At 42.5% G+C, this 9,700-nt stretch overlaps 1 protein-coding gene across 1 annotated transcript; it reads left to right on the top strand.

Moving 5' to 3' along the window:
- Positions 1-795: 795 nt before the first annotated feature.
- pcsk9 (proprotein convertase subtilisin/kexin type 9) lies at positions 796-9,493 on the top strand. Its single transcript, XM_038716444.1, has 12 exons — positions 796-1,178; positions 1,883-2,074; positions 4,438-4,570; positions 4,722-4,855; positions 4,947-5,088; positions 5,304-5,500; positions 5,579-5,762; positions 5,868-6,038; positions 6,130-6,278; positions 6,362-6,527; positions 8,743-8,909; positions 8,992-9,493. The coding sequence occupies exons 1-12, from the start codon at positions 1,005-1,007 to the stop codon at positions 9,184-9,186; spliced, it is 2,004 nt and encodes a 667-aa protein (XP_038572372.1). The 5' UTR covers positions 796-1,004; the 3' UTR covers positions 9,187-9,493.
- Positions 9,494-9,700: the final 207 nt, after the last annotated feature.

Genomic DNA, 9,700 nt, shown 5'->3' with positions numbered 1-9,700 from the left:
ATACTTGGTTGAGAGAGAGAGAGAGAAAATGTAATGTCAGAATGTAAACAATCATAATATTAATGTAAAATATTCTAACCACAGTGATAACTCCACTTCTTGTCAATGCCAGGTGTGCACTGTAGCGGTTAGAATACATATTTGGGATCAAAATTCTATTTAGTTGAACTTTTGCTGCAAAATCTGGCAGAACATTGTTGCTATGGCTCACTCATCTGCCCGCGCCATTGAAAATAATGTCCTTGTTCTGTACAATATCAATATCACATTTTCACTTTTGGTGTGTGGTTAGGAGCTTTGTCTCAAGACTTGACAAAGCTCCTGAAGGGCCACAGAAGACACTGGAGTTTGGTAGACATAGAGAGATACAAAGAGAAAGTTTTGCAGGCAGCTCTGCACCTCTAAAGTAATCACAGCAGAGTTTAAACAGAAGTGACCAAAAATTAAATAAACAATAAAAATAAATGACAAATAGGCCTAATAGCTGACTGGTTATCCACTCTGCACACAATCAAGCAGCATCAGTTCAGACATAAATAAGTAGCTTTCTTGCACTTTCATGCATAACTCAGTGTCCACATTAAGTGCACATGTTAAAACAGTATCAACGAAAGAACTTGGACTGAGAGGACGCGTTTTCTCGGATTGACATGAAATAATTGCAGGGTGGTTCGGTGGGAGCATGAAACATGACTCCTCTACAGTAAGAGGTGTTTTAACGGAGGAGAATCATTCGATACAAAAGCGGTGGCGTGAGCCCCGGAGACGTCAGCAGTCCCCGCCTTGGATTATAAGAATCAATTGTCCGATTATTTTTTTCTTCTGAAATCTGAATGGTGGTTATGTTTGGAGGCGTTATCTGATAGCTAGACACACGGAGCGCGCGGCTGTCGGAGACACCAAAACATCTGGATAACCAATACAATAACAACTGTCATTAGTTAATTTGTGTAGTTTAATAGTTATTCTTAATTTCACTGGAAGCTTTCCCAGTGGTTTGAAGAATGCGTCGCACCTCTGGCTATATTGGCTGGGCGCTGTGTTTGTGCGCATCTTTGACCGTGAGCGCACAGGACTACCCCGAGAACGACAAGATGATCCTGGATCTGATCCGCGAGTACGGGACTCAACCTGAAACCGGAGCCGAGCCCGCTGCTGAGTTCCTCAGGTGCAACAAGGTAATAACCACTGTGTCATGGGCAGTGGTGGAAGAAGTAAAATAAGTAGCCTAAAAGTAGCAGTACCACAGTGTGCAAATACTCGTTTTCCTGCATTCAAAATTTAACATAGCCTAAGTAAAAGTACAAATGTATTAGAATCAAATTATACTTCATCATCTCCTTCATCGAAATTTTCCTTACTTAGCCTACTTGCCTAAATGCACACTTTCCACCATTGGTCAGAATGCCAACAGGCTGATGCCTGAATTTGTGTACCTCACAAGTCTTCATTATCTCATTGCGTAGAAATTAATGTAGTACAAATTTCAGTTTTTATTAATAAATGATTTTTTTAACTTATAGCCTAATAAGCCATTAGGTCTGTAATTATAAGTAATGTCTTTGTTTTTTTAACCTTGACGCTTTGCAGGATTTTAAAAGGGCTTTGCTGATTGACTGATTCTGCGAAATGAAAGCTAGATATTCATAGAGGTTGTGGATTAACTTCCATTTAAATGTGCGCTCACAATCTGGAAACCCCACATTTATGCAATATGATCAGGACAACGCTGATCTGTAAAGGTGCAGAAAATAACTAACCATTAAAAAGTATTGAGTGACATTTAAAAGCAAAAAAACATTTTGCAAGCATGCCTTATTTCTCCTGTACCTGCATTGAGACAAATTAACTACACTCTCATGTTATCTGTGCTGTGATCCAGGCAGCGTGGCGCATGCCCGGTCAGTACCTGGTCGTACTGCGCCAGGGAACGCACGAGTCTCACGTGCATAGGACCATCAGGAGACTGAGAAACAAAGCAGAGAGAAGAGGCTACATGCTTGAGGTCATGCGGATATACTCAGGAGCTCTGCATGGCTTCCTGGTGAAGATGGCCAGCGACGTCCTTCACCTGGTAACTGCTTCATTTGTCAGCATGCTCTGCTTACCAGTAACACCTGTGGTGGTGGTAAATAAAGGTGTGGGGAACCTCTTGTCTGTGATCACAGTAAGGGACACCAACTCTCAGAAAAAAAAAATTAACATGCATCAACATGTTGCCTCATTATAATACACAGTTGGCTCATTAGTATTCAAAATATTCACCCCTTTGGACGTTTTATTGTTTTACCTCTCTGAATCAAAGTGGATGTAATGAAACGTAGGATTTGACACTGATCAACAAGAAGGACCCTTCATTGTCAGTGTCAATGCATAACATTGAACTAAATAAAAAAATATATAAAATTACAAAGTAGGCCTAAATAATTGCATCACTTAGGCAATTAATATCTAACATCATATCATTTTAAATGATATTTTAAATAAAGCCCTTCTCATCCCAGGGCATCATAGCCTATTGATGCTTTTTAACGTATAACTTTGCATGAATAACTATGCAACGTCCGGCTATACTTTCAAAATAAAACTAGTGGCTAACGTTGTAAAACAGCACGTGGTTGACTTGTACAGTTGTAAAATGCAAAAGTTTGGTTAGGCTTTAGGCAACCAAACTACTTGGTTAGCTTTGGGTAAAGATCATGGTTTGGGTTAATATAACTATGTAACTAATAAGCTACTATATGTTACTTACGTGACTTAAATTACGTAAGTTAAGTTAATATCATTAAAAGGAATCAATGTTGACTTTTTGTTTCAGCCTGGATTTTGGCCCACCTAGCCACCACAACCACCTCCACCTTCTCGGACATTTCACTTATTGTTCAGTTTCAGTGCTAAAGGGCCCAGTGCTTGATTTATACTCCTGTGACCTATGACGTGAAAGGGTGCCATGTGCGTTGGTACCAGAGCTGAAGGATGTGACAAGCAGGGCTGAACGATTTGGGCTAAAAATGTATTTGCAATTTTTCTGCCAGATATTGCAATTATGATTCGATTTTTTACTGAAGTTTTGCTGACTGTTATTCACTGCCAGTCTATTTTTGACGTAAGCCACGTCAAGCAGCACAGAGCAGATGAACCAAGCAGGAAGTCAGACACCTTTTGCAGATTCCCGATCGTACATCAACAAACAACCAAGGGCGTCACTTCGTGTTGAAAAGTGGTGGGGACATAAGGGCTCAGATTAGGGTCATGATGATACATTTGGGTCATGAGACGTGATGATGCACGAAAACAAGACAAGAAGGTTTTTAGCACTATTTAGATTAAATATTTAATACTGAAATATATGAGTTGGGGGTCTGGGGGGAAGATTTTGAGCATTAAAATCTTAATATCCTGCATTCTGGAGACAATTCAAAATATAATGGAATATATTGCAGGATTCTGTATCTTTTTTTGGTTGCTTACCTTATTTTCTTTGACAATGCGCATGTGTTTCTTCTAGATTTAAATTGCATTGCATGTTTCTTATTGTGCAAATAAAAATTCTCAAAGCAATTTCATTTGTTATCTACTTAACCATGGTAGAAGCACAAAAAACAAGGACAAATGAATAAATAAGCTAAATCTGAACAAGTCAGCAAAATCAGATGGGCAAAACGGTCTCATTCTGAAATGCTCCATGTGGATATGTAAAGTTAGCCTGCAGAGAGCAGAAGGGAACGGGCTCACAGAGAGCTGTTATCCACAGTTGAAGCACACAAAATGACAAATTAACAAGTCAACAACATAGGACAGGCTAAACCCTGCTGAAACACTTCAGTGTGAGTTGACGCCGGACAAAACCGCAGCACAGCCGCACCATTAACACGTTTTCCTCTATTTTTGTTTGTTGTTGTATAGTATACACACCCTGTGAATGCTCTGATTGGTGAGTAGGACCGTAAGAGGAGGCGCATTGCGCTTGTGATTGCCAAGCAGATCTGTCACACAAGAATGACTATGGAATGAATCTGTAACTGCATGAATGTTCGGGTTCTTTCAAATCGCAATTTTGATTTGAAAACAATTAATCGTTCAGCCCTAGTCACAAGGCTTAGCTATTTGATGCTCTGGGAATGAGAAGGGGCTTAAATACATGGATTTAGTGATACAGCAACATATATTCTATTTTATAATCTATATCTATTTTATGTCTGAGGTTGATAAGCCTCCTTATGTGGAGAATAATAGGGGATCTATGACAGACCCCTGGGGTACTTCTCCAAAAAGAGGGGATGTACTATCAGCCAAACCAATCTAGAATGACATCAGTGTTGCGAACGCAACTTTTCAGACAGCTGATTATGACATCATGTTCCTACAACTGTCTATGCTCCCACCACAGGCTTTTATCTGTTGACTTAGACTCACAGTTGATTGTGCTCCTACCAGGCAGTGAAGCTTCCTCGAGTCCACTACATAGAGGAGGACTCGTCCATCTTTGCTCAGAGTGCCCCCTGGAACCTCCAGAAGTTACTGCAGCCTTATGGTGGCACCTCTGAAAACGGAACATACAGGCCACCCAGTGAGTCCGTCTCTATTTCTTACACACACACACACACACACACACACACACACACACACACACACACACACACACACACACACACACACACACACACACACACACCTGAAGTAATTAAATTTAAAATCCACACACTCTCTGTCCTCTGCAGATGATGGAGGGAAGGCAGAGGTGTATCTGATGGATGGCAGCATTCAGAGTACTCACAGAGAGGTTGAAGGACGAGTGCTCATTACAGACTTCAACAACGTCCCTGAGGAGGACGGAGTCAGAGTTCACAGACAGGTTACACACACACACAAATTAAACACTTGCACTTCAACAATATAGTCGCATATTTGTCATTGCAGCTCAGTGGCAAATCTCTCCTCTGCAGGCCAGTCAGTGTGACAGTCACGGTACACACATGGCGGGGGTTGTCAGTGGGTCAGACTCTGGCGTTGCTCGAGGCGCCGGTGTTAACCTGGTCCGTGTGCTCAACTGTCAGGGGAAAGGGGCTGTGTCAGGAGCTCTGGCGGGTAGGACTCCCACAGAACTCTTTAATTATGTTAATGACACTTTAAGCCCATTAAAAGTCATTTTGCATGATATGCAGGTGTGGAAATGGAGCTGCTGTTGCATGAAACCATGCCCTGCAAAGAGAGGGCCACTACTTCTGCAGCAGCATGGTTTATGTTTATCTGGAAACTAAGCATATTTTATTTTCTGCACACCCCTCTCCTGTCCCGTTCAGGTATGGAGTATATCCGAGCAACTTTACTGGAGCGTCCAGCAGACGCTGTGGTTGTTTTGCTGCCTTTCATTGGTGGTTTCAGTCGCTCATTAAACACAGCCTGCCGGGACATGGTGGCTAACGGAGCAGTGGTCATTGCTGCTGCGGGGAACTACAGAGATGACGCCTGCCTCTACTCTCCTGCTTCAGAGCCTGAGGTCACATAGCACTGTATCTAAAAGACCCTGATGGATGTATTCTCACACAACCCTTACCATAACTTCTTCTGTGCGCAGGTCATCACGGTGGGGGCAGTTAACTCAGCAGATCAGCTCATGTCACAGGGAGCGGGTGGCACCAACTTTGGCCGCTGTATTGATCTGTTTGCACCTGGTGATGACATCGTTAGTGCCAGTAGTGACTGCAGCACCTGTTTCACCTCCCGTAGTGGAACCTCCCAGGCTGCTGCACATGTTGCTGGTATGTACACATTCCTCAAATGAAGAGGAAACACAAGTAACGAAAAAAAAGCTGTGCATGTAGCTGCAGTAGAAGTGCTTTATATTTCGTTTTGTACATGTGTAGGTATAGCAGCAGTGATCCTGTCGTCCAATCAGAAGGTGTCACCGGTGCAGGTCCTGCAGATGCTGATGCATTATTCCATCAGGAACACAATAAACTTGCTCTCTCTGTCTGACACACATCGTCTCATTACTCCAAACCTGGTGGCAGCCATACCTCCTGCCAACAGCACAAGTGAGTGACTCACACCACTCTCTCTCTCTCTCACACACACACACACAGCTTCTGTGACTAGCTCACATTGTGTTCCTGTTTGTGTGCACAGATGTGGAGCTTCTGTGTCGGTCAGTGTGGTCAGAGAGGTCAGGGGCCACGGATACTGACAGAGCCATCAGTCGTTGTCGTTTGGGGGAGGAGATGATGAGCTGCAGCAGCTACACTCCTGACAGTGTCCATGCCGGAGAAACAATCATTGTGAGTTCAAAGTGACCTCTAAAAAACAACTTCAATCGAAGGTCTAATGTTTAAAAACACTTCACTCTTCACTGTGTTTACAGGTGAACAGCAAGCAGATGGAGTGTGTGGCCTATAACGGTCCGAGGGGTAAAGGTGTGTACGCTGTGGCGCGTTGCTGTGTGATAAGCGGTCTGCAGTGCCAGGTCCATGTTAGTCCTAAACCCGGACAAGATGCTGAGTGTGTCGGCCCGCAGCACCACCTGACCGGTAAGTCACAGGTGCAGTCTGCTGTAGTTTAAATGACAGAAGCACATCCATCCAGCTTTTTTTTGCAGAGAGTTAGACGAAAAGATTGATATCTTTCATGTTTGTCAATTACTAATGAAGTTACAGCCAGCAGCCGGTTATTGACTGTACAGAAGTTTATTTCACGGGGAGGGGTGTCAGAACCTTTTGTTTGATGTTTTAAAAAAGCAAGACCCTACCGAGGGCTAGAATTTACAAAATTTGTAAAACCACCTACTTTCTCAACTTAAACCTGATTTCAACCTTAAAATGTTAATGAACAATAATGTTTAGCCCAGATCACACTTTAGGAGTGGTATTTAGCAGTTGCTAAAAGAGGGGAGACCAGTCAGTATCTGGTGAGACCACCATTTGTACATCTCCTTCGCATATAGTTGATCAGGTTGTTGATTGTGGCCTGTGGAATGTTGGTCCACTCCTCTTCCATGGCTGTGCGAAGTTGCAGTCGGTTCCTGACAGTTTGTGCAGAAATTCTTTGGTCCTGGGCCGGTGTGGTTACACATGGTCTGCGGTTGTGAGGCCGGTTGGATGTACTGCCAAATTCTCTGTAACACCTTTGGAGACTGCTTATGGAGGAGAAATGAACATTCAGTTCACGGGCAACAGCTCTAGTGGACATTCCTGCAGTCAGTATGCCAACTGCACGCTCCCTCAAAACTTGCGACATCTGTGGCATTGTGCTGTTTGATGGAACTGCACATTTTCGAGTGGCCTTTTATTGTGGCCAGCCTAAGACACACCTGTGCAATACTCATGCTGTCTGATCAGCATCTTGACATGCCACACCTGGAAAGTGTGATGGCATGCCAAGTGTGGCAAAGGAGAAGTGCTCACAAACACAGATTCTGACAGATTTGTGAACAATATTTGAGAGAAAAAGGCCTTTTGTGTACATAGAGAAAGTCTTAGTCCAGCTCATGATGAATGGGGGCAAAAACAAGTGTTTATAAACAAGTGCGTTTATAATTTTGTTCAGTGTATTTTAGCTTCACTCATTGGGGTTTGTTATTCATTTAGCTGATGCTTTTATCCAAAGCGACTTACAATTGCTATACATGTCAGAGGTCACATGCCTCTGGAGCAACCAGGGGTTAAGGGTCTTGCTCAGGGACACATTGGTAGATGTGTTACAATGGGGAATTGAACCTGGGTCTCTCACACCAAAGGCATATGTCTTATCCACTGTACCATCACCACCCATACATGCATTATATTATAGCCTATCGATGTGATGCATTTAACTTTACTGTACGTTATCGTATAATGCAGAATAAAGTGAAGGTAACAGAGAAAATGTTCAATCCCTACTAACGATAATAATCCACATCTACTGTGTCTGAACCAACACACTGGTCCTGCTAGCAAACTACAAAATAAAGTCCTGTTACTGAGACTGATATTGTTAGCATACAGCACATTTATAATATAGGCATACCTTTTGTCATAACTATTTTGATGTAGTTATTCCATCTTTTTTTAAAAACAGTAAATTTCACAAGAAATAAAAAAGATGAAATATAAAGAAATCTAGGGTATGGAATAATTAAAGACCCTCCCGAACTCCTCCCTTTCAGCAAAGACAAAATGAATTGTTCTGTCTCTTTTCTCCCGCACTAATAATTTACAAATAACATTTCAATTAATTAACCAATTTGTGAGCTTTAGAGGAGCTGGTACCGTTGGACAGAGCCAGGAAAGGGGTTTCCAGTCTTTATGCCAAGCTAAGATCACTGTTGCCTGCCACCAGTTTTATATTTTAATCTCAGCAAGAATAAGCATGTTTCCAGAAATGGCTTGCATCAAAGGGGATAACTGTTGATGTGCTGAAGTCAGTCAATCTTGTAACTCAAGTGCTGTACTGCAGATACCTATCCTTTAACCAGAATGTCAGCTTTTGATGCTGCATTTAGAACACCTTGGACAATTATCCTAGTTACCATAGCAATCACCCACGAAAGGAAGCATAAATACCAGCAATGTGTGCAGTATAAAGAGCAGCGTTGTCAAAGGCCGTTATAACACTTCAGTGGTTTGTTACTTTACATTATATTCCTCATTTATTGCCATCACAGTGATTTCTGTGTGGATGATGGTTTAGTGCTGGTCTTGAGAGTCACTAATACTTTCATAGTTGTTGATTGTTGGAGCTCATTTCAGCACTTCTCTCTCTCTCTAGGCTGCACATCTTGGTCCACCGCTGGCATCTTGTCTGGCTCTCGTCCACATTACGGTGATCGGAGGCGTTGTGCTGTGAAAGACGGGGTGATTTCACACGCCGTGTGCTGCCGTGCTCCTTCTCTGGAGTGCCACCTGTTGGAAAACACATCAGCTGATAAAGATCAGGTAAAGAGTTTAAATAGATACAGGTATCTTAAAACATTCCCCCAGAGCTTTACCCTTGGACACCGTTGCTGTTCTCTTGCAGGTCGAGGTGTCCTGTCCCTCTGGCTGGACTCTGACAGACTGCAGCGCCATCTCTCAGGGCTCTGCTATCTTGGGGCCAGTTGCTAAGGGCAACAGTTGCAGTGTCCGCAGCGCCACAGGAGCTGATGCGGCCGCAGGCATCGCGGTCTGCTGTCGCGTCAGGCCACCAGAGCAGGCCGCCACAAGTCCCCACTGACCCAGCTCTCACACCACTTTTATGTCGACCCCTTGAATCCAGCTGTGATATTACTCTAATGCAGGCGTCTCCAATGTGTGTCTTGTATCAGTGACTGTAAGCACTTCTGTTTGTGAGCGTGTCAGTTTTGAGATTAGGTCAAAATATGCTCCAGCACATATTGTATTAATGCCTCAGACTTGCATAAGTTGCCTTGCCTAGTACGGTCTTGTTAGCCATATTGAAACCATTTACAGTTTGTAAAATGTACCACAATATTTTTGTATCTTTTACAAAACAATTAAAATAAAAAGAGCTTTCATGAACATATTATTGGTGTGTTTTAAAAAAAAAAAAAAAAAAAAAAAGGCCCAGCTTTGGACTATTTATCTGACATTCAGTCTGTACAGACTGAATGTCAAGTAAATACAAACTGACAGAGATAAATTCAACTAAAAGTTATGAGAACTTTAATGATTTATAACACAAGTTATAATACAGTTACGTGAATGTGTGACCCAATGAGGAGCTTCTC

Source organism: Micropterus salmoides, unplaced genomic scaffold (assembly GCF_014851395.1).
Source record: "Micropterus salmoides isolate LMB-PRFRI ecotype aquatic unplaced genomic scaffold, ASM1485139v1 Ms_hic_scaffold_13, whole genome shotgun sequence".
Classification (NCBI taxonomy): domain Eukaryota; kingdom Metazoa; phylum Chordata; class Actinopteri; order Centrarchiformes; family Centrarchidae; genus Micropterus; species Micropterus salmoides.
Note: the sequence above shows the minus strand (reverse complement) of the source record. Positions and strands in the feature narration are given on the sequence as shown.

Bases quoted from the DNA above. Each gene is read 5' to 3' on its own strand.
- pcsk9 (XM_038716444.1), top strand. From the start codon at position 1,005: ATGCGTCGCACCTCTGGCTATATTGGCTGGGCGCTGTGTTTGTGCGCA. The intron at 5,763-5,867 runs GTATGTACACAT...GTACATGTGTAG, and splicing joins GGCTGCTGCACATGTTGCTG to GTATAGCAGCAGTGATCCTG. The intron at 6,279-6,361 runs GTGAGTTCAAAG...CTGTGTTTACAG, and splicing joins ATGCCGGAGAAACAATCATT to GTGAACAGCAAGCAGATGGA.